Source organism: Trichechus manatus, unplaced genomic scaffold (genome assembly GCF_000243295.1).
Source record: "Trichechus manatus latirostris isolate Lorelei unplaced genomic scaffold, TriManLat1.0 scaffold00024, whole genome shotgun sequence".
Classification (NCBI taxonomy): domain Eukaryota; kingdom Metazoa; phylum Chordata; class Mammalia; order Sirenia; family Trichechidae; genus Trichechus; species Trichechus manatus.
Genome location: NW_004443960.1, coordinates 13,220,448 through 13,244,653, shown reverse-complemented (window position 1 = coordinate 13,244,653; position 24,206 = coordinate 13,220,448). Strand labels below are relative to the sequence as shown.

Here is a 24,206-nt window from a genome sequence, read left to right as displayed (position 1 = left end):
TCATTCACTTACTCTTGTATTTTTAAAAAACGTTTACAAGTGCTAGCGTATGCCGAACTGGGTACTCGGGACAGAAATATGATGGTGCACTAATTCCTGTCTTCCAGGTAGCTCCGTATCTTACACTTTGTGGATCTACCTTATGAGCACAGCTACAATCATGACAACATCCTCAACGGTCAAAGAAAGAGCAAGTCAGGGTTGCTACAGTCCCACTTTTCAAAACCAGGAATGTAAGAGATAATTAATGAATCAGCAAATACTATGGGACAGCAAGAATCCAATCTGCTCCGTACGACAGAAAAGATGTGTAAGGCGGGGTCTCTTCTTTTGGGGAGCTTGCTGAGTTGAGGAAACAACGCAACCATGAACAAGACTGTGGAGCTGACTGACTGCAACAAGGGATATGAGGGAAGGTGAAATAGGAGAGGAGGAGTCTTCAATATTAACTAATTTCGACAAGGGTTTATACAACGAACAATCTTCCCGCTCAAGGAAATGAAACCAGTTGACCCAATTCTCCAACCATTCTGGATAAAAGACGTCTTAGAGCAATTTAGAGATACTACTAAAGAACAGATGTATAATTTTTCTATTCTATACAATTCCAACAATATACAAACGCAAAGGTATTATTAGTACAACATTTTTTAAACAGATCCCAAGGGGCCAAACAATAGCACTAGTTCCCATTTTCCCCTCATTATTCTCAATACCAGTGTCAAGTGTTAACTGCTGAAAAATTCTTTTCAGTGGCAGTGGCTCTGGCAGCCACTCATTACTGCTCCATTACATTTACTACACTCTACCTGGACGGAGCCCTGGTGGCGCAGTGGTTAAGCGCTTGGCTGGTAACTGAAAGGTCGGCGGTTCAAACCCACCAGCTACTCTGCGGGAGAGAGATGTGGCAGTCTGCTTCCATAAAGATTACAGCCTTGGAAACCCTAGGAGGCAGTTCTACTACGTGTCCTACAGGGTAGCTATGAGTTGGAATTGACTCGATGGCAACAGGTTTGGTTTTTTTTTTTACTCTATGTGATAGATGCAAAATAATAATTTAAAAATTCAGATCCATATTTCCACCTAATCCAAAGTACTGAGGTTTCCTGGTTTTGCTTTAACATCTTCAATGGTATCTGCATAACCTGAACAACATGATGATATAGCAAGGATGTGCTGAACTAGAAGTCTCCTCAAATGGGCATTTCTTCAAGCTCTCACACTAACCCATCTGCAACCATATTTTCTAACTGTAAAATTTCAAGTAATCTTGCCCCTTTCCTTTGAAAAACCGTGACCTCCTCCAAACTATGTACACTGAGAAAGCTATTATGAATTTTCCTACCCAGGTAGCATTTGATTATCCATACTTACAAGTGTAATCTTTCTGCTCCTATTTGTCATCTGCAATCTACTGATCTTTCACTGCCAGACAGCCTGATCCGCTCCTTTCTGGTTGTTTTAAATAGCAGCACTGCTTTTGTTTCTTACATCACCACCCACAGAGGTCCTGGCAAACAGCACGTTTTCTTATTCTCCCATTGAACTTTTCTCTGAGTATGGGCTCAGTGCGAATGTTCTTACAGCAACGCACTCTCAAATTCCCCAAGTTTTCTGGGAGAGTACAAATCTTAAAGACTCTAGCAAGTGTAACCATCTGACTGCTGTGCAAAATGGGAAGATCTAAACTATAATAAGTAGAAAATCATCTTTGAAAGAGTTTAGAAAATTAGGCCAGACCATAGATAAATTTACAATAAAATCTGGTGTGGACATTATTGTACGATTTAAATGAGGGAGAGTCCATGTCTTGGTTTCTTAGTGCTGCTATAAGAGAAATACCACAAGTAGGTAGCTTTAATGAACAGAAAATTTATTTTCTCACAGTTTAGGAGGCTAGAAGTCCAAATTCAGGGTGCCAGCTCTAGAAGGCTGGCTCTCTCTCTCTGTCCGCTCTGGGGAAGGTCCTTGTCTCTCTTCAGCTTCTATTCCTAGGTTCCTTGGCAATCATATGACGTGTATCTTCCCCTCCGTTCGTGCTTGCTTGTTAGCTTGCTTTAATCTGCTGTTTTATATCTCAAAAGAGACTGATATAAGATACACCCTACATTAATAAGAGCCCTGGTGGTACAATGGTTAAATGCTCAGCTGCCAACTGAAAGGTCAGTGGTTTGATCCCACCAGTCGCTCTGTGGGAGAAAGATGTGGCAGTCTGCTTCCATAAAGATTTATAGCTTTGGAAACCCTATGGGGCAGTTTTACTTTGTCCTATATGGTTGCTATGAGTCAAACTGACTGGATGGCAATGGGTCTACACTAATATTGCCTCATTAACATAACACAGAAAACCCATTCCCAAATGAGACTGTAACTTCAGGTACACCAAAACCCAACCTGTTGCCATTGAGTCAATTCTGACTCTTAGCAACCCTATATGGGTTAGGATTTACAACACGTATTTCTGTCAACTTATCAATGCATCAACTTGGCTAGGCCATGATTTCCAGTACCGTGTGGTTGTCCACCATTTTGTGATCTGATGTGATTGCTCTGTGTGTTGTAAATCCTAACCTCTACAATATTAATGAGGCAGAATTAGAGGCAGTTATGTTACTGAGGCAGGACACAATCAATCTAAAGGATGAGGTTGTATCTTGAGTCAATTTCTTTTGAGATAGAAAGAAGTGAGTAGTGAGGGGAGGGACCTCATTTACCACCAAGCAAAAAGAGCCAGGAGTGAAGCACGTCCTTTGGACCTGGGGTCCCTGTGCTGAGAAGCTTCTAGACCAGGGAAGATCGATGACAAGGACTTTCCCCTAGGGCCAATAGAGAGAGAAAGCCTTCCCCTGGAGCTGGCACCGAGTTTGGACTTGTAGCCTCCCAGATTGTTAAAGAGAATAAATTTCTGTTTGATAAAGCCATCCATTTGTTGTATTTCTGTTATTGCAGCACTAGATAACTAAGACAATTCATAACAGTCCATATTTCAGGTTTTGCTGAGTCAGATTTCCAGTGTGTAATGGGCTCATCCACACCTTGTCATTGATCCCTTTGGTGTGTAGAATCACTGGCATAAACCAAGAATAGCATGGGTTACCCAATACCTTGCTACAATCTACTGTAAGTACCCTTTTCTAGATTGTTGTTGTATTGTTGTGTGCCATCTAGTCGATTCTGACTCATAGCAACCCTGTAAGACAGAGCAGAACTGCCTCATAGGGTTTCCTAGGCTGTAATCTTTATGGGAGCAGATCACCAGGTCTTTTTTCCCATGGAGTCACCTGTGGGTTCAAACCACCGACCTTTGGCTAGCAGCCGAGCACTTAACCACTGTGCCACCACAGCTCCTTACGTTCCCTGATAATACTGGAAAAGGGGCAGTTGCATGAAGAAAGCCTGGAGCAAAAAAACACCTACTCAGGTGACCTATCGTACTCCTGACATTCTACTAGTGTCCTTCCCTATAACACCAATAACCTCATCTGAATGCTTTAGTTCTATGTGCTTATTTGTGACTTATCTGTGACAAATAACAATTACTTTATTAAAGAAACCTGAAGCAAAGAATGCTCTAAAAAGAGTGAAGAATTGGCTAGGAAGTACTGGCCCACAACCAGCATAACCAGTTCTTTGATTCTATCCTCTAAATCTCTCTCAAATCTGTCCACTTCTCTCCATCAGCCTATTCTTGGCTACCATCATCTCTTATCAGACAACTGCAGAAGCCTTCAAACTAGTGTCCCTGCTCCATCCACTCCTCAGTCTGATGCCAGAGACAGCCTTTCAAAATATGTTCCTGTTGTTAATTGCTGTTGAGATGGCCCTGACTCACGGTGACCCCACGTACAACAGAACAAAACATTGACCAGTCCTGGACCATCTTCACGATCGTTGGTATGCTTGAGTCTACTGTTGTGGCCACTGTGTGTGTTGAGTGCCTTCCAACCTAGGGTTTCATCTCCCAGCACTATATTGGATGATATTCTGTTGTGATCCACAGGGCTTTCATTGGCTAATTTTCAGAAGTATATTGTCAGGGCTTTCTTCCTAGTCTGCCAACTTTTTCAGAAGTAGACTGCCAGGTCCTTCTTCCTAGTCTCTTACTCTAGAAGCTCGGCTAAACCTGTCCACCACGGATGACCCTGCTGGTATTTGAAATACTGGTGGCAAAGCTTCCAGCATCATAGCCACATGCAAGCCACCACAAATCAACAAAACTTACGTGTGGATGGTGGTTTAAAAATATACTTACTTTCCTGCTTCAAATACTTCAATACTGTCTTCCTGCCTTTAGAATAAAATTCTAAATTCTTAACAGGGTCTGTTGTACCTCTGAGCCTTCACATATGCTGTTTCTTAACATAACCCTCTTTTCCTCCCCATCTGCCTAGTAACTCCCATCATTTTTCATGTGTCAGCTTAACTATCACTTCCTCAGTGAAGCCGTCCCTCATGCCCCCAACTGGGCTAGGCGTGTCTGACATTGTCTCCTAACACACCCTTTACTTTGACCTCTGCAGCTGGCTGCACTCTGCACAGTTTATTACCATTGTCATGGATTGAACTGTGTCCCCCCAAAAATGTGTGTAGCAACCTGGCTAGGTCATGATTCCCAGTATTGTATGACTGTGTAATCGGATGTGATTTCCTTATGTGTTGGAAACTCTATCACTATGATGAAGTTATACGTGATCTCCTTACGTGTTGTAAATTCTATCACTGTGATGAGGTTACGCTGAAGAGGTTTACAAGATTATATAGTGTCTTAATCCAATCTTTTTCTTGAGATATAAAAGAGAGAAGCGAGCAGAGACACATGGGAACCTCACACTACCAAGAAAGCAGTGCCAGGAGCAGAGCGCGTCCTTTGGACTTGAGGTTCCTGTGCAGAGAAGCTCCCAGACCAAGGGAAGACTGATGGATCACAAGGACCTTTCTCCAGAGCCAAGAGAGAAGACAAAGCCCTCCCCTGGAGCTGATGCCTTGAGTTTGGACTTCTAGCCTACTAGACTGTGAGAAAATAAATTTCTCTTTGTGAAAGCCATCCACTTGTGGTTATTTCTTTTAGAGCAGCACTAGATGACTAAGACAATCATATTTATAAATGCTGAATGTCTGTCTTTCCACTAAAAGATAAGCTCCAGGAGGGCAGGCTTTCTCTGCATCAGCATAACCTTAGCATTTTAGTATCAGCACAGGGCTCAGCACATAATAGATCCTCAATAAATATCTGTTGACTGTTTGAGCCTTGCGGGAATGAAGGTCTAGAAGACACGGATGGATTAAGACATAGCAGTGGTAAGCTCTGAGGAAGAAGAGGTAGCCTGTGTAACACCTGGTTTGTTGTAGCAGTATTTCTGAAATTAAAAAAATAAATAAATAAACACACACGTAAACTATATGTATGTATATAAACATATACATATACATACACATAAACAGGAGTCCCTGGGTAGAGCAAACAGTTAGGTGCTCGACTGCTAGCCGAAAAGCTGGTGGTTTGAACCCAGTCAGAGGCGCCTCGAAGACATGCTTGGCAATCTGCTTCCGAAAGGTCACGGCCTTGAAAATGCTATGGAGCAGTTCTACTCTGTATATACGGGGTCACCATGAGTCAGAATTAACTCGATGGTTAACAACATCAACAACATATATATAAACAATCCCTCAGAACATTAATAGAAAGTGTATTTTCACAGCAGGCTGAGAGAACTGACTAATAAGTATATGACTACTAGCTGGAAGAGTTCATGGCCAAGGTATGCCACAGCTTTAGAGGACTGAAGGGAAGGGAAGGGTACCGCCCATGTACCAAGCCAAGTCCCTCCACAGGGACTCAGTGATGCTGAGTCAGTAAACACCTGTTTCCAGAGACGCATACCCTGGACCTGCCAGGGTATGTGTATATTTTAAGCATATACTGAGAACCCACAGCTAGCGTTGGAGGATGGGCCTTGTCTAGGGCCTTGGTAGGCTGACTGCCACTAAAAATAATTTCTGCCCTCTTGTTGCCACTGATACATTGCCAACGTCTGAGGCCTGGAAGACTGGTCTGGCCCCATCCCTCAGTCCAGGCCATGGTCTCCTCTAGTCTAGCCTTTTCTCTGGCTCAGCTCAATGATGGCCCATCCAGCCCTTGCCCTGGCTTCTGAGGTCCCTTAGATCCATTTTCCCACATGAAGCTGCCATCTTCTTAATAACACCCCTGATGGGTGGTTATCAAATTTCTCAAATACTTTTAGGGGCAAGACGCAGCCATTTAGTCTATGAATATCTCAGCTATAAACATTTTCCTTATGTCAATTGAAAAGCATTTTCTATTTGGATTTGGAACATTATCAGATAGTCATTCTCAAAAGCATATACGTATGTTCAGACAAACAACACACTGCTTTTCAAATATTTTGCCAGGCTGATTCTGCTGGTGAGCTGGACTGATGGGTAGACCTGGTGGCTCCTAATAATGGTTAAGCAGTCACCCACTCACAGACAATGGGCATTTGACAAGAAAAAGAAAAAAAAACATAATTCAACAGAAAGAAAGAAATCTTGTGAATAAATGGGGTGGGGGAGAAAGGAAGTAGATGTAATAACATTATTTTTCAGAAAAGTAGTGTTTTAGTTATTTTTCTGATGTTTTACGTTGTATTTCTTTATAAACAGCAAAGCTGCTCTCTGTCACATTTCTAATCCCCTAGTCAACAACTGAAAAACAACTGGAGATGGTAGAAAAGAGAGGGGAAGAGAAAACGCAAACAGTGAAATCTGCAAAAGCTGGAACCTGTGTAAGGCGGAAACCTGTCAGAGGAGAAAACCTCAGGTATTTTCCACTAACAGAGAGCAACAGAAAAGGGGTAAGACTGTCAAAGGCAGAAAACTTGTGAGACCCAGAAAAAACAAGGCAATACCACTGAGTTCTGGCTCTCACAGGTTTCACTGTATGTGCTGATGCGTATCTGGATGATGACAGCCTTGAAAACTCCTTGGAGCAAGTTCTATTCTGCACACTCGGGGCTGCCATGTTTTCATCTTGATGATCCTCCTCAGTTTCTTCCCTCTCCATCTTTACTGAGGGCTATTAGATATTCTCCCACCCAGAGAAGCTTCTAGCTCTTGAAAGGCCTGCAATACAGTTCGCTGTTTTCATACTGATCTTCTATGTATTACCTTATGAGTTTTTCAAAAGCTTCCTTTTCTTTCCGCAGAGCAGTGAGATAGCGTTGCTCTTCAGTTGAACCTCCGTATATGAGAAAATAAACCCTGCAAGTTAAGACAGAACACTTTTAGGCTGCAGAAACATAACCTTTAATCTCTGAAAGGAACAGCATAGCATTTGAAATCAGCAACCGAGAGTGCTTGAATAATAAATATTTGACTAAGAATAAAAGGTTCTATTAATCACACACTTAACTAAAACTAAGCTGCCTACCCCACCTGTTAAAGGTCTCCTTACCACATTTTTTTTTCTTTTGCCAAAAGGAGAGACAGAGTTATGTAAACACTGAAATATAACTAGAGGGATAGAGTAATTCTTTCCTTATAACTATAAACTAATAAAAAAAATACAGAATCGTAGCGGCTTCTCCTTTTTCAATTTTTTCTTTGTACTTCTGCCAAACGATCGTTTAAAAAGTTGGACAGTAGTTATAAAAACCAGTTTAGGAAAGTTCATGTTAGTGAAAAATAAGTGAAATCTATATGACCTTTACCTTCACAAATAATTTCTCAGTTCTTTTTTATTCATGTCTTAACAGAACAGTCATCACACATTTTATATAAACACACGGGCATATGGACTGTGTCAGACTTCTAGAAAATTAACTGATATAGTCTTTTCTCTTAGAAAAGGCCTGCTTTTCTACCTTGTTTGTGGCTAAGAGAGCTGAATGAAGCAGCTCCTCTGTCACTTTCTTCACCTTCTATCAAAGGTATTTTCCTCTTTTAGTCCTCAATTCTGCTTTTAACCGTCACCTTCCTAGATTATACAGTGAAATCTGTGAGAGCCGGAACTCAACGGCGTTGCCTTGTTTTTCCGGGTCTCGCAAGTTTTCCGCCTTTGAGAGAGTGCAGTCTTAACACTTTTCTATTGCTTGTTTTAGTGGAAAATATTTGAGTGTTCCTTCTCTGACAGGTGTCTGCCTTACATAGGTTCTGGCTTTCGCAGGTTTTACTGTATTTCTCTGAAGTGTGGACAAGCAGACAGACCAGTGCACAACAATAATCAAGAGAGCTCTCCCACAACTGTGCCGAGTGAGCAAGGGCAAGTCATTTACCATTTCTGGGCCTCAGTTTCCCACTGAAAGAGTGCCAGACTATACTCCCAGGTCCCTTCTGATTCTGATATTTTGTTTCCAAATATCACACTATTCTGTTCTCAGGCCACGGAGAACTTTGCAGCACACAAGCTATCTGCAAAGCTGATCAACAGCTAAGCATGAAAAATTTACCAGCCTATTTTACCAGGTTCATCTAATCTCTTCATCCTGCGTTACTTCTGGTCCACCTCCTCCATTCAATTCTGCTCTGAAAGGCTGCATTAGTTAAACTGCTAGAAAGGTTTCTTTTGGCTCTGTTTTTTGGTTCAGAGTGAGTTCAGGATATTAATTTTGTGTTTATTTCCCCTCAGATAATTAGAGAGTCAGAACACTATATTCTTCAGGAAGCATCATTTTCTTATCTGATATTTCTGTGGATTTCTCATCTGGTATTTCTTGAAGCCTGAAAAAAACTTGGTACAATAATTCCCCAAATACTTCAGTTTTATCTGCAAGTAATTTACAGTCGCTTCTTAAAATTGATAAGAAAGAATTTTAGAAGACTGAAATTATTTAGCCAGGTCATAGTTGTATTAACTTCCAGGAGAACTCAGAATATTATAAATTTCCTAGACTCGTTCAGATACAGCATCCCATAAGCTGCAAACCAACTATAAGGAATATGGCGCACAACAATGGGCCACGAGTGCCCACCGCTGCCGTTGGGCTGATTCCGACTCATAGTGACCCTGGAGGACAGAGCAGAACTGCCCCATAGGGTTTCCAAGGCTGTAAATCTTTACGGAAGCTGACTGCCACGTCTTTCTCCAGAGGCTGGTGGTTCTGAACCACTGAGCTCTCGGTTAGCAGCCGAACGCTTTAACCACTGCGCCACCAGGCTCCTTCTATATTTGTTGTTCTGCCACATACAATATTTGACATCCTACCTATGCAAACTTCCCAGATTCACCAGGAAGCAAAGTAAGTTTTCCTGAAACTTAATCAGTATCACAGCAACAGAATGTTAAAGATAAGAAAACCCAATATGCAACTGATAGAGTTTCTATGTTAAAGCCTACAGAACCGTGAAAGTGAAACCTTTGTTAAGAAGCAGTCGATCTTCTTTATAACTTGCCTCAGAGGTTTCCCGGGCCTGCCTGCCCTATAAATTTCAAGCTGACGAACAAATGTTAGCTCAGCATCATACAATACGACATATCTTGGCTCCACTTCATGGAGTACCCTTGTTAGGGCATAGGGGTCACTACAACCTAGGAGCGGGTGGATGATAGTGAGGGGTTCTTTCAGGATTCCATAAGCAGCATCGGATGACAAGTTTAAATCAAATTCTTCGTGCTTGATTCCTTCGAAGTCGATTTCTTGGCTACTGCTTATTTCTCTAGGATAGCCTTCCTCCACCTGCTCTTCGCCTTTATGTTCTTCAGAGTTCCCCATCATTTGAGTTAAAGTCAACCTTCGTTTTTTCCTCTTGAGAGTCCTTTCTTTGGTAGAAGCTTTTTCTTTGTTTTGGGGGTCTTTGGGTCTTTTGTTAGATTTCATAATTCTCTTTGAATTGTCCTCCTTTCTAAATTTCATCCACACTTCTTCGGCTTTGCTATCCTTCTCAAAGGTTTTCCTGTAGAGTCTCAGTAAGAAGGCCTCTGCTCCGGTAGTGATGTACTCTCTCAGCTGGGAACACGTTCGGTCATCACTTGCACAAATGAGTACTTGACCTAAAGTTAGAAAACAAGGTTATATGACTACTACCTCATTTACCTCCCTACTCCTCACATGTCCCTCGACCCTCCCCACAAAGGAAGACACATTATCCCTTAAAGAATTTACAAATTGTTTAAAGTAGTCTTAGGACTATAAATAGTCTTAGTCCTATAAGCTTAGGAGCTTATCAAACACTTTCACCTTTCTGGCAGAGTTATTTAATCTTTTGAGTAAAGTTAAAGCCAGAAATATTTCGAGTCTTAGGCAAGTATAGCCACGGTATAATGGAGGTTTTCAAAAAGCTCTTTTTGATTAATAATTTTCCAGAGGATCATATACACCAAAATAAATTCCAAATGGATTACGGAGTCAAATGTTAAATATTAAATCATTAAAAAAAAGTAACTATTCTCCATCTCTCTGAATGTAAATTATTTTATAAGGTTAAAAGCAATGAAAAGCTCAGCAAAGACTGACAGATTTGAGTCTATGAGAATAAAAACTGTGCACTAAAAAAGCCAAAAACAAAATACAAGTTTATGTAACAACTATGACAAATGTTAATATCTTTAATATATAAAGAGCTGATATAAACTGAGGACAAAGGCTAAAATGGTGAAGGAGAATAAGATAATTCATAAAAGAGGAAATGCACTTGAGAAAACATCCAGCCTCACCACACATCAAAATTAAAACAAGATCCCATTTTTTCTCCTATCAAATTAATTGTTATATATGTGGGTGTATGCTTTGTCTTTTTCTATTGTTTCATATAGATTTATGCTTATTAATACAATTTTAAAAACATGCAATTTTATGATTGTAAAAAGATATCAAAACAGCTGTTCATTGACATTTAAAAGAGACAACAATTATTCATTTAATACTGCAGAGTCAACACAAAAATAATTATCCTGAGAATCAGCCAATCTTCTCATCTTTTTCATAAGCATACTCTCTGCCTCAGAATGTAATTTTCTACTTCAATATTTGTTTAAATGAGTTTGTGTGTATTTTAATTTTCATCAAAGGTATAGCTGCACATAGTTTACAGTCAAATAATTCTATATGGCTTGTGATGAAAAAGATGTCTTTTATTTTTTAGATTAATAGCTGAGGTATAGTGTACTGTGTTAATCTACCAGCATACCCATGTTTAAACAGAAGAGCCCTAAAATTTGGACCTTTTCTGCAGGGCTAGGGCAATGTCACTCCACAGAAGAGTTTAGACTTCTTGGAAAGATCTTGTTGAGAATATAAAACAGAAGACCCATTAGCTTCCTCTTCAGGGATTCTAGATTTAAAGGCTGGTGAATATATATATGGAGATAAGCTGAATCTTTAAATAGAAGCCCTGAGAAGTCAATCAGTAAAAAACTCCTTTTTCATGAATATACAATGGCTCCACCAGGAAACAATGACATCAAATGAACGGTAAGGAGGCTGCCACTGGGACCTCAGTGCTCATTTGGTATTTCTTCTTCTACATTTATAACAACATGTGGAGTTATTTTTAAAGAGCTAGTCAAAAAGATTCATTGGGTAGGTTCTGAAAGCAAATATCAGTATCTCCTTTTTTCCTACCTGGACCACCAAGGGCTTCACTCTCCTTATTTTCTGCCTCAATTTCTTTCAGTACCTCAGTTAGGGCTTCCCACTTAGGGTTGCTTTCTAGAACCAGTTCCTTTTTTGTTTCTGTATAGAAATAAGAGATAATCTCATTGTATATGATAAATCTATCTGAAAACTATTCCAATGGCTTTTTTTAAAAAACAACAGATAGCACAAGCATCATTCCGTAAACCCATTCCATCGAGCATTCTTCATAATGCTAGAGAGAATCGTCTTCCCTGAAAAAGGCCTACTTATGGTCTTAATGAAAGAAAAAATATTAACTAGTTTAGGTTTTATAATGCCTTGATAGAAAGTTGCTAAGACATTATGCCTGGTCACTAATATGATGATTCTGCATTAGCTGTCAACGGTTACCCCAAATATATAGACTGCTACATAAAATAATCAGTACAGAATAACAGTATTGATTTCTAAACTCCACACGCTTTCATTCTTAACCTAGATAGAAGTAGACAACAATCAAATTTCTATTTCTATAAGTACTCAAATACTTCATTAATATGTCTGTTTTGAAATAGATCTTTGAACTAGGCAGGAAGTAAGAATTAGCCTTATCTGATGTCTTTACAAACGAGTGACGTTTATAATGCCTACTAGATGGGTGTTGAAATACAATCCACATTTGCTTCATTCTAATATAATTTTTATATAAAAGTTAAAAGGGACATTAAAAAGCTTCACTAAGACTTTAGGCGCCAACGATAGTAATTATTTTGAAGTCTAAAAAAAAAAATCAATCTATAGTTGTTATGCAGCAGTAAGAACACTCCTGACTGGTACTTGTATTCATTATTTGGAATTCCCTAGCAACGGATTCCAAGACCTGGCATGCTGAATACTTTTAACATACACTACATATGTTACATGAAACACAAATACATGCATTTTATATACAGGCATACAATTTTTTTACATGGTTGAAGGAGATTTTAAATTACACTTTTACTTGATGAGCATTTTTATAACAAATACTTAAACAAAAGGCATGATTAAAAACTTCAGCCTCCAAGATACCTTGCTCTTCTTTAATCTCCATTTTCTCAGACATTTTACTTTTTGTACTCATTTTGGCATCTGGAACATGATAAACCCTTGCTCGAGCATTTACAAACATTGAGGTACTAGACTCAAGAAACAGCCAACCTAATATGAAAAGGAAGAAAAAGAAAACCTTTAATTTACAATTAATTTTAATCTCTGATGATCACATGACTTACATATACAACTGACCGCCATCTTATTTTCCTACCAACCACATCATTCCCTCACTATTGTGGCCCCTTTCACTGTTGGGCTAGACCAGTGGTTTTCAAAGTGTGGTCCACAGACCCCAGGGGGTCCCCAAGACTTTTTTAGGAGGTCTTCAATCAAAACTATTTTCATAACAATATGAAGACACTCTTTGCCTGTTTTCACTATGCTGACATATCTGATGACGGTACAAAAACAATAGCGGTTAACGCTGTTGGTGCCGCAGCACAAATCTAGACAGTGGCACCAAACTGTACTAGCAGTCAATGTATTCTTCACTGCTGCGTATCTGTAGTTTAAAGTACGGCAGTTTCACTTAAGAATGTCTCTGATGAAGCAGTAAAAATGATTAACTGTACTAAATCTTCAACCTTGAGTATGTATCTTTTTCATATTTGTTGTGATGAAATGGGACGTGTACACAAGGCACTTCTGCATACCAAAGTGCAACGACTCGAGGAAGAGCACTGGTGTGACTGAGTTGTGCTGAACTAGTCACTTTTTTCATGGAGCACCATTTTTACTTGAAAGAACAAATGAAAAAAAAACCATGGTCATTCAGACTTGGGTATTCAGAAGATATTGTCCTGAAAATGAATAAATTGAGCATTTCACTTCAAGGAAAACAACAGACAGTATTTGTTGTCAAACGATGAAAATCTAGCTTTCGAGGAAAATTGTGAATTTTGGAAAGTTTGTATCTGCCACTGTGAGCTTGGCAGCATCCCAATATTTAAAGACTTTTCTGATAAGATCAGTGATGACATTAGCTCACGTGATTTTTTGATATTTGTAACGAAGCGTGTCAACATCTGGAGAATCTGCATAACTCTGTGAACCAATATCTTTCCAAATGATGAATGCATGATGTTACAAAATCATGTAAGAGTAAAAGGTATATTTGCTTTACAAGATAGCCTATTGGATTTTAATATAATAAAATAGGAAAAGTTCACTGATACGCTTTCAGATTCCACGTTGCAACTAATCTGTAAGAAACTTGTCAAGGTTTGGTGTAGTATCGAAGAATATCCACAATTATTTGAAAAGGTTACTAAAATACTCCCTTCTTTCCTAACCACATATGTGTACCAGGTCAGATTGTTTTTAAATCTTCAACCAAAATAATGTATCACAATCAACTGAATGCTGAAGCAGATATGAGAATCCAACTGTCTTCTATTAAGCTAGACATTAAAAACTTTTGCAAAAAAGTAAAACAATGCTGCTCTTCTCAACAATTTTTGTTTTGGTAAATATATTTCTCATAAAAATGTTATTTTTTTTACATTATATAATAGGTTTATTACTGCTTTTTAAAAAGTCTCAGTTTTATTTCCTAATATGATAAATATCAATGCATATAATTCACACAAGCAAAGCCCTTTGGGCCCTCAATAATTTTCAGAATGTGAACGGAACACAAAGGTTGAGAACCATTAGGCTCAACTAGCCTTTCTCACTATGATTTCCCCAGAAATCTCTTCTTTAGTCCTTGAGATTCTAGCTGTGAAGTCCCATATTTCATTGCTGTTTCTCTGGGAAAAATGAATTTTAGGTTAACAACTAAACTCCCAGAATGCAACCTATTCCTAAGTTGGGGACTGTCTGTACTACACAGTTTTTTCTAGAAATAAAATTGCTGGGAATGGATATGAATATTCATTATTACACAGAACAGAAGTTAAGTAGGCGGATACATTAGCTATCAATAAAACCTACGTCCTTGTGCTATGAACATAAAACATAATTTGAAGTCTTAGTACAACATGTAGTTGAATATAGCCTTCCTCACACCGGATTCCCCAACAAAATCCAACACTTTCTTCAAATCAGCTCCTAGAATAATATTTGTATTTTTATCTCCCACCTGAATTCTGACCAAAAGCCTTCTCAGTTGCTCTCAAAGATTCCAGAAGATTAAGAAATGTGACACAATCATACTGAGAAAGATATTGCAGCAAAGTTCGTAATATTTTCAAGTCCTGAACCAAGGATTTAGTTTTGGCTCCAAGTTGGTGCCACAAAGGATCCAAGTAGTGGCGGATTGTCTAAAACAAGAATAAAATTTAGTACTGCTAAGGTATATTCAATATAGCTATTTTTAATATAAATGACACTTCCAAAAACCATTATCCCTCAAGAAAGTGGATAGAAAACTTCAGTTAATAAGATCCTAATAAAAATGTTTACTTTTTCAAATGTAAAGCAGAGAATCGTACTGCTGGAATGTTTTTTGATCAGATAGAGTCAATTCATAATTATCCATATTTATATTATTATTTGGGAGAGAAAAGGCCTGATAAACATCAGATAATCAAATACCTGTTTTTTATGAAAAGAATCAACAGCTTGTAGCTCAGATACATTCAATTCCTGCCAGGTTTGGCTCTGACTCTGTCCTGGCTGGATAAAAATGCGGGATCCATCGGGAGCATGGAGCAGTGGACATAAACTAGACAAACACCATGGTGGCAAATTAAATAAAAATGGTGTTAAAAGATTTGTTTAGTTTTTTTTTTTTTTAAAGTGTGCTTCATAGGTGGGAAAATATTTGTTAGACTAAAAATTGACCAAGTTTCAATATTTTTAAGACCCTAAAAAAGTGCCTAAAACAAGTATAGCTTTATGTGTATACTATGTCATTACTGTTAGCTGTCGCTGAGTTGATTCCAACTAATGGTGACCCCATATGTGCAGAGTAGCACTGTGATCCACAGGGTTTTCAAGGCTGTGACCTTTCGGAAGCAGGTCACCATGCCTGTCTTCCAAGGCACCTCTGGGTGAGTATGAACCTCCAACCTTTTGGCTAGTAGTTAAGCCCATAATTGTTTGCGCCACCCAGGGATTCCTATAACTATGTAGGTATTTACACATGCATAGCTACATATATGCATGGGTGCTGAATACACACTCAAATTTATACAAACTGATTCTGTAAGTGAAAAGGATACTTGTAGCATGATATGAAAAGCAGCAACATTATGTGGTTTCTCATCCAACAAATTTAATAAAATTTACTACTGAGCAGGAGTTAATATTTGGATGGCTGTGTAATTTACTGTCCAAACTGGACACTTGTGAAGATGAAAGGAGACACTGTTTAATAATTACTCCAGGACAAAAGGCAAATACTGGGGCTGTCCTGGACAAACTGGAACATATAACTACGTGCCTTTTTGGTAAAATCATCTACAAAAGGTTATGCTTTCTAACAAGATGCAAGTTATGTCCACGTTTAGTTGCTTACTAAGAGAATACTTAAAACAATATTTTGACTTTTACTAGCTAGGGGATGATAAACAGCAATTCAGTGTAAAATACATTAGGCTATATTTTGTTCTTCTGGGAACATAGTCATTTTATTAAAAGAATGTGAGGTTTTTTTGTTTTTTGTTTTTTTTTGGTATCACCAGGTACTAAACTATAATAAACTTTAAGTGTAGAGGAACAGAATACATGAAATTAGTTTTTTCTATCAATATTTCATAGTAAACTGACTTTCTGGAAGAAATCAATACCCTGAATGAAAGAAATGAGGAGTTATAATTTTCCTTTTTTTAATCACTATGACTTATTTCCAGTGACAAAGACACTACTTTGAGTTTCCAAGACAGGAATTATACTACAAAAATATGGAAAAAAAAAAAAAAAAAAGCAGCCCGGAATTTTTAAAAAATCAGCATTTTCTGATCTACAATTAAATTTTTTTACGTATCTGTATTAATATTAATCTATGATGAAAAAAATATCAGTGAGAATGAAACCCCCTTGAACTAAATACCATTTTCTTAATTCATACAGTAATTTTACGACAGAGCTAGTTTCACATTCCTCAGTAATGAGAACTCATCCAAATTATTTTTATTCCAAAAAATAGATCATAAATTAATACGCAATTATAGCATATTCTTATGTAAAAACTCTTCTACCTGTAGTTATTCAAATGTTGTCATTTCAGAGCAAAAAGGTTATTTATCCTCCCTCTCAATCATACTTAATCACTTAGTGTATTATTGAAAAAGCACAGTTAATGCTTATACGCCAATCCACACATTTTACTAAAAATTACTTTCTAGTAAACCAAAGAAGCTATACTTTAAATAACTTCCAACTCAATTAAAAAATAGCAAATTTTTATTAAGAACAGTTCAAATACTAAAATAACTTGCACTCTTTAAGATTACAACATAACAAACTGTGCTTAAAGCGGAAAAGGAAAAGAGTACCTTGTCAAAAGGTTTTCCAATAGCATTTTCTAAAGATAAATCTTCTACTTCAAGTGATGGATTATGGCATTTCAGTTCCTTAAGACACGCATTTAAAATGTCCAGTATCGCGGTCTGTATAGTCAGCATTGCAGGTGTCATAGAAACGTGAATTTCTACGACCTCAGGTTTGTGCTGTTCTAAAAATGAGTTTACTGCTACATGGAACCTAAAGAAACAAATATTTTTCTAATATTTTCTACAGTTTCTACAGTTACGTACTTCTGGTCTCAATTTAATACTCTAATCGTTTTTGTAAATGCAATTACAAAACAAACAAAACGGAAAGCAAAGTGACAATCTCTCCGAGAATACTTTTAACTTTAACGAACAGAAGTATTACTCAACTGAGGCAGGCGTCACAAACTATGGTCTCAGCCAAATCTAGCTGCTGTTTTTATAAACAGTGTTACTGGAACACAGCCAAGCCCGTTCGTTATTGTATTGTCTATGTCTGCTTTCACGCTCCAACAGCAAAACTGAGCAGCTGCGACTGTCCTCGTGGCCTGTAAAGCCCAAAATATTTACTATCTGGCCCTTTACAGAAAAAGTTTGCTGACCCCTGAAATAAGGTATAATCAAGAAAGGAAAAAGACTACAGCAACTATCCTTAAATAACATAATCAAAATACATATTAGCTTAAGTTGCAAAAATGTTTGAAAAATGAAATCTTGTTTCTCCTAGAGCGCTACATAAATTCCTCAGTCTTCATGCTTTCCTCCCCCCATGGGTAATTCTCACAGTGGAAGTGGGAGTCTTAGCCAGTAAATCTGCAGTTCACCTAAAGCTGTTGGATATGTGGGTCTCTAGGTCCCTGAGGATTACACTAAATGTACAAAAAATAAAGTGACTGCCTTGGATAAATGTGACGGGCTACCAGAAAATAGCTGTCAGACCTCTCTCTGCTTTCAAAAAAAAAAAAATCACAAATATGGTGATCATGTATTTATATTTGGAAGTGCCTGTTAGAACCTGACTAGCCTCTATCAAATGTAAAACTAAATTACCATGAAACTTCAGTAGATGCTTTCATAGAAGTTAGTCAAATAATGCTATTTACTATTTACCTTGGCCACAGATATAACTTCCTTACAAAAAGATTTCTCATCACTCTTTCCACGTGACAAAAGCCAGTATCAAAGGCAACCGCGTTGTCTGTGAAAGCTTTAATAAAACCACGTTTGTTTTTCTGGCGAAAGAGGCGCAAGATGAATGCTTCTTGACAAGACTCAATTATTCTGTGAGCTCTATAAACCAAGATACCTGAGGGGGAAAGTTATAAATTAAATTACAGAACAGACATGTAATTTTCATGCTCACTTTCCTTCTTTCATCCATCCATCCATTCTATCAACAATCCATTCAACCAACCAACCAACCAACTCACTTTTCTTAAGTGGCTACCTGAGTGTGGCCAGGCACAGTTCTAGGCTGGGTATACAGCCATGTATGAAAAAGACACAAATCCCTGCCCTCATGGAACTTACAATAAACATTTAGTACGTTAGAAGGTAGTTTTAAGTGCTAAGGAGAAAAAATGAATCACAGGAGGGAATACGTATGAGGGTTGGTAGTTTGCAATTCTAAAGAGGGTAGCCTCATCGAGACGATATGTGAGTAAAGGCTTGATAAACACCTGGACATAGAGAGTTCCAGACTGAGAGATCAGTAAGAAAAAAGGCCGTTGGGGGGAAGGGGGCTGTCTAGCATGTTGAAGGAAGAGTATCTGAAAGTGAAGTGGGTCACTAATTCTTTTCTTATACATGCATTAGATGTAGATGACTGAAAACAGTGGCATTTTAGAAGTATGGGCAACATCTGTGTCATGTATTAGATTAATTCAGTTTTCAGAATCAGTATACTCAATGGAGCGGTATATTAGTCCATTTAAAATAAAAACCCTTAATGAATATATTTAATATATCTCTTTTGGGGAGAATAATGATACCTCTGAATCACACACAAAAAGGACAACTATAAATAAGCTTCTTTATTTATAAAATGAGAATACTGGACTAGATGATCTTTCACACACTCAATAAACTTTCACCAAGTGTTTACTGTTTGTCCTGTCTGTAAACAAAACATGGCTTCTGCTTGGAAAGAGCTAACAGTCTAGGGAGAGATACAGATATGTATACATTCTGATACAGTGTGACCAGTGATAAGTTACCATAAGGGTGCACAGACCTCATGTCTGGATCAAAAATTCAATTATTCTAAGATAACAATTCTCAAACCTTTAGACTTAAGTCAGTTACCTTATATGTATTTGCTACAAATATACTTGCAAATTTTCTCTCCAGTTCTCCTTACTCTTAGGGTCTGAAAAATGATTATTGTGATTTTATGATCCCTTCTAGTAGTTCAAGAGAGCCCTGGTGGCCCGGTGGGTAAGAGCTTGACTGCTAACCAAATGGTCAGCAGTTTGAATCTACCAGCTGCTCCTTGGAAACCCTGTGGGGCAGTTCTACTCTGTCTTATAGGACCGCTATGAGTCGGAATCAACTTGATGGCAATTTTTTTTTTCTTTTTTTTTTTTAATAGTTCAATAAACATTAATTCAGATTTTACTAATTTGGTGTTTATATTCAGATTGAGGTGGATGGAGCTCAAATGTACTCCAGCTAAGCAAACTATTCTTCAATTACGGTAAAAAATTAAATTTAAGAATTTGTAGAAGAAGAATTTTCAACAACCTACAATACACACACACAACAAATTTACTACTCAGGAAATATTGTTTACCTAGTAGGTGGGTTTTCCAAGGACTCTACTGGGCCACACTTTGTTAGCCTGGATTGAAATCTTACCTAAAGTTAAAAATAATAAAAATAGGTGTCTAAAAAAAAAAAATGAACCTCAAATTAAGAAAATGTGCTCCAAAAGGTTAAGTCATTTTTTTTTGGAACCCAGAAGAAGGAAGGAGAGAGCTAATACTCTATTCCAAGCACTGGGTTAGATTCTTTTATACATTTCACTTCATTTCGTCCTTATAGTAATTTTTTGGGGTAGGTATTATGACTCAAACATACCAACAATCGTGAAGATGGCACAGGACCGGGCAACGTTTTGTTCTGTTATACATAAGGTCACTATGAGTCAGAGCAGACTCAACAGCAACTTACAACTTTATTATGAGGCAAGAAAGGGGAAACTTGACCAAGGTCATCCAGCGAGCAAATGGGAAACCAGATTCCAAATCATGTCTGCCTGAATCCAAAGCCACGTTCTTCCTATTAAGAGACACCACCTCAAGAACCCACTTTTAAAAAATAAATAAAAACAATATAAGCAGATTAGGTTTTGGGGAGCAGTCTGGTCCCACAGAAGCCTACTTCAAGTTTTATGCTTCCACAGCATTTTGTATCTCATTGTGATCCAGAGGGTTTTCACTGGCAGATTTTTTAGAAGTGTATCACCAGGTTTTTCTCTCTAGTCTGTCCTAGTCCAGAAGCTCTGCTGAAATTTGTTCAGCATCATTACAACTGACAGACAGGTGGCGTCTGCACGAGGTGCACTGGCTGGGAATCCAACCCCGATCTCCCACACGGACGGTGAAAATTCTACCACTGAGCCACCAATGCCTTTTTCGGCATCTTATAGTGTACTGTGTAATTATTTCTTTACACATCTGTCTTCTCTACTAACTGCTTGAAGACAAGAACGTCCTTAGAACAAGTAGTAATTAGAGAATACTTACTCTGTACCACATACGATGCTAAGTATTTTATATACATTATCTCATTTCACCCTCACAATAATCCTAAGAAGAAGGTACTGTTACTATCTCCAATTTACAAAATAAGTAAACTGAGGCACAGAGAAATTACGTAACTTGCCCAAGGTCACAGAGCTGGTACAGGGTGAAGGTAAGCTCATACCCAGGAAGGCTCTAATTTAAGAGTTCACCATACTATCTTTTTCATCTATCTTCAGCGCCTAGCACATTCCTGCCAAACAATCCTTAGCAATTGTTCACTGAATGAATATAGAGCTGAATTATAGCACTGGGTACACAAATTTAACATACAACTTTTTTTTTTTCTTTTTTCTTCCATTTACAGGAAACTGTGTTGAGTTGTACCTGGAGATGCTGGGGTCAGTTTTGGCAATGAGAGCATCTACCTCTTCCGTTCTTTAGAAGGCATATTCTGGGTAGATAATTACACTAGTTAGCAGTTCTGATTGGCATAGACACCAGAGGTAGGGTGTGGTGGTGGTAATACTTAGGTGGTGATAGGGGAACAAGTTAAGGCCACGGGGGTCAGTAGTTTCCAGAGGGTTACATGCTTCAGGGCTGCTCTTTAATCTGTAAGAGCTTTGGTGAGAGAAACATGATCCCAGGGGATGGGGAATTTGAAGGAATTCACTGTTGGCATTTGTTTGCACTGTACTCATCCAAGTAGCGGCAGCAGCAGCTCCAGCTACATTACTGGTTTGGACTCTATTAGAAATGGGGAGGGAATTTTACAGTTTTAATTAGGGAACTACCTATAAGCTATACTTCAACGTTTCATTAATTCAGATTGCTCTCTGCCTAATTTTAATAAGGTTGAACTGTAACTGAAAGTCACAGAGTAATACTGACATCTAGTGGTAGTTTCAATACAATTACTTTTTTCATTTTATCAACTTAAGAAACAAAATTAAGCTTTTAAGAAGGCAACAAACAGCAAAAGAAAGATTTTAAGTTGTCTTAAGATTATTTATTCTAAAAGCCCAATACTTTTTATTTTTGCTATCACTTATTAAATATTTACTATGTACCAGGCCCTATGCTAAGCAATTTATTTTATCTCGCTCCATCTTTATAATAACTCTTTGAAGTACCTTCTCCTTGATGTAAGAAATGAGAAAGAGGCTCATGAAAATCAAGTACCTTGCTCGTAAGCAGTGGAATTAGCATTCAAAGTCAGGTGAGCCTGACAGCAAGGCCCATGCCAGTTTATAACAGTTATAAGAGTATAACAAAACTTCCCTTCAATCAGCTGACCATGAACCATATAAAGCATTAATTTGTACATTTATTCATTAAATATTTCACGAGGGTCTTCTAGGTTCAGGGCAATATGTTAGATATAGTGGGAGATAAGATTATAAATTTCAATGGGCCACTAATCGAAAGGTTGGAAATCAAAGTCCACTCAGAGGTGCCTCAGAAGAAAGGCCTGGTGATCTACTTCTGAAAAATCAGCCACTGAAAATCCTGTGGAACAGAGTTCTACTCTGACACACATGGGGTCGCCACATGTTAGGGCAACTTGATGGCAAGTGGTACTGGTACTGCTTACTTAGCCTGGGATAATAAGTCCCTTCTTATGTTTAAGAAGCTTGTTAGCTAGTGAGCTAAACAGGCAAATATAATGTAGTGTTATGAGTACTATGATTGCGGAGGATGACAGGGTATTTTGGGGCAGAGACAGGGCCCCTAAATTTGCTCTGGGAAAATCAGAAAAGGTTTCCTAAAGGATGAATAATAATGAAAATCAATTCCTTATCTACAGTAGTTCTAGCTAAAATTAAAACATTCTTCTCAAAGTAATTAAGCAACTACTTGGTTTAATTTCAAGTTATGGGGAAAATACTGTTTCAAGAGAAAAACCAAATATTTAAGAAAATATAGAAAGTATATTTATAAACATTTCAAATCTGGTTAGTTTCTAAAAGCAAATTCCAATTAAAAACCCGTAAAAACCAAAGCCATTGCCATGGAGTTGATTCTGACTCACAGTGACCCTACAGGACAGAGTAGAACTGCTCCATAGGGTTTCTAAGCTATAATCTTTACTGAGAGCCCTGACGGCACAGCTACCGTAAAGATTTCAGCCTAGGAAACCCTATGGGGCAGCTCTACTCTGTCCTACAGGGCCGGTATGAGTTGGAATCCACTGGACAGCAACTTCTTAAAACAAAAAAACTTTATGGAAGCAGACTGCCAGGTCTTTCTCTTGCAAAGTGGCTGGTGGGTTTGAACTGTCGACCTTTCGGTTAGCAGCCGAGCACGTGAACCAATTATTTTCTCCTTTGAACTTTTCGTTGATACCGTGTGTTTTCACTAATGGAAAGTATGCTGATTAAAGGACTAATTCAGAATTTTGGTTATGATTTATGGATTTTGATACCCATTATCTGGGATCATATGTGTCCCAGTGGACTCTGGACGAAGTAAATCCTACTGATACGGGTCGATGATAAAAATCTTTTTTTTATTTCTTAAAAATTTGCAAAACATGAGGAGAACACGAAGGCACTGGGCAATGACTGCACGTCCATTTTATTCCAGTCTCCTTCTTCTTAGCTTTTTTTATTATTTTTCATGAAACTTTTCAAAATATTGTACAATGCATTCTTCCTTACTGCAAAAGCAGTACTTACAGCCCAAATAAATAAAACCAAAGGAATTTGAATCTCAGAAAAATTATCACTACTGTGTATTCTTTGGAGCCCTGGTGGAGCAGTAGTTAAGAGCTAGGCTGTTCACCAAAAGGTTGGCAGTTGAAATTCACCAGTCCCTCCCTGGAAACCTACAGGGCAGTTCTACACTGTACTGTAGGGTTGCTATGAGTCGGAATCCACTCCACAGCAACAGGTTTGTTTCTTTTTGGTTTACGTACTCTTCATTATAACAAAAGCAGTACTAACAGCTAAGAAGCAGAAACAGCTGCCCTGGAATACTGCAGACCTGCTCACAGTGGTGCATTCCACCTGCTGCATGTGGAAGCAATGATTGGTCCCTAAGATTGAATGTGGGGTAAGAACAACTTACAGGAGTTTCAGCTTCTTGAAAAGTACCACTGAAAGGCATTATTCCTTATTGCAAAGGCATTACTTACTGTTCGGGAGCTAGAAAAGAGTCGTGAAAGACTGCAGAGCAAAGACTCAAAGCAGAGCAGGGAGCCAGTAACACCTGGAAACAGTGAATGGCATCAGGGAGAAAATGGCCACTATGACTGAATGAAACCCCGCTGCCATCGAGTCGATTCTGGGTTGCTATGAGTCAGAATCAACTCAACAGCAAGAGGTTTAGTTTTGGTATGACTGAACGAAGACTTCAAAAAAAAAAAAAAAAAAAAA

General features: G+C 38.2%; 1 protein-coding gene across 3 annotated transcripts in view; it reads right to left on the bottom strand.

Moving 5' to 3' along the window:
• ERCC4 (ERCC excision repair 4, endonuclease catalytic subunit) overlaps nt 1–24,206 on the bottom strand; it is a 35,437-nt gene that overhangs the window by 8,513 nt on the left and 2,718 nt on the right. The window contains exons 3-9 of one of the 3 annotated variants that reach the window (XM_023728473.1): nt 18,197–18,392; nt 15,186–15,315; nt 14,731–14,911; nt 12,624–12,752; nt 11,559–11,669; nt 9,391–9,988; nt 7,168–7,260 (exon numbers count right to left, since the gene is read on the bottom strand). In XM_023728473.1, the coding sequence (XP_023584241.1) occupies nt 7,168–7,260; nt 9,391–9,988; nt 11,559–11,669; nt 12,624–12,752; nt 14,731–14,911; nt 15,186–15,315; nt 18,197–18,392 (1,438 nt within the window). Of the gene's footprint in view, nt 1–7,167; nt 7,261–9,390; nt 9,989–11,558; nt 11,670–12,623; nt 12,753–14,730; nt 14,912–15,185; nt 15,316–17,089; nt 17,298–18,196; nt 18,393–24,206 lie in introns of all 3 variants that reach the window. The other 2 variants (XM_004373267.2, XM_023728475.1) reach the window with 2 other exon arrangements.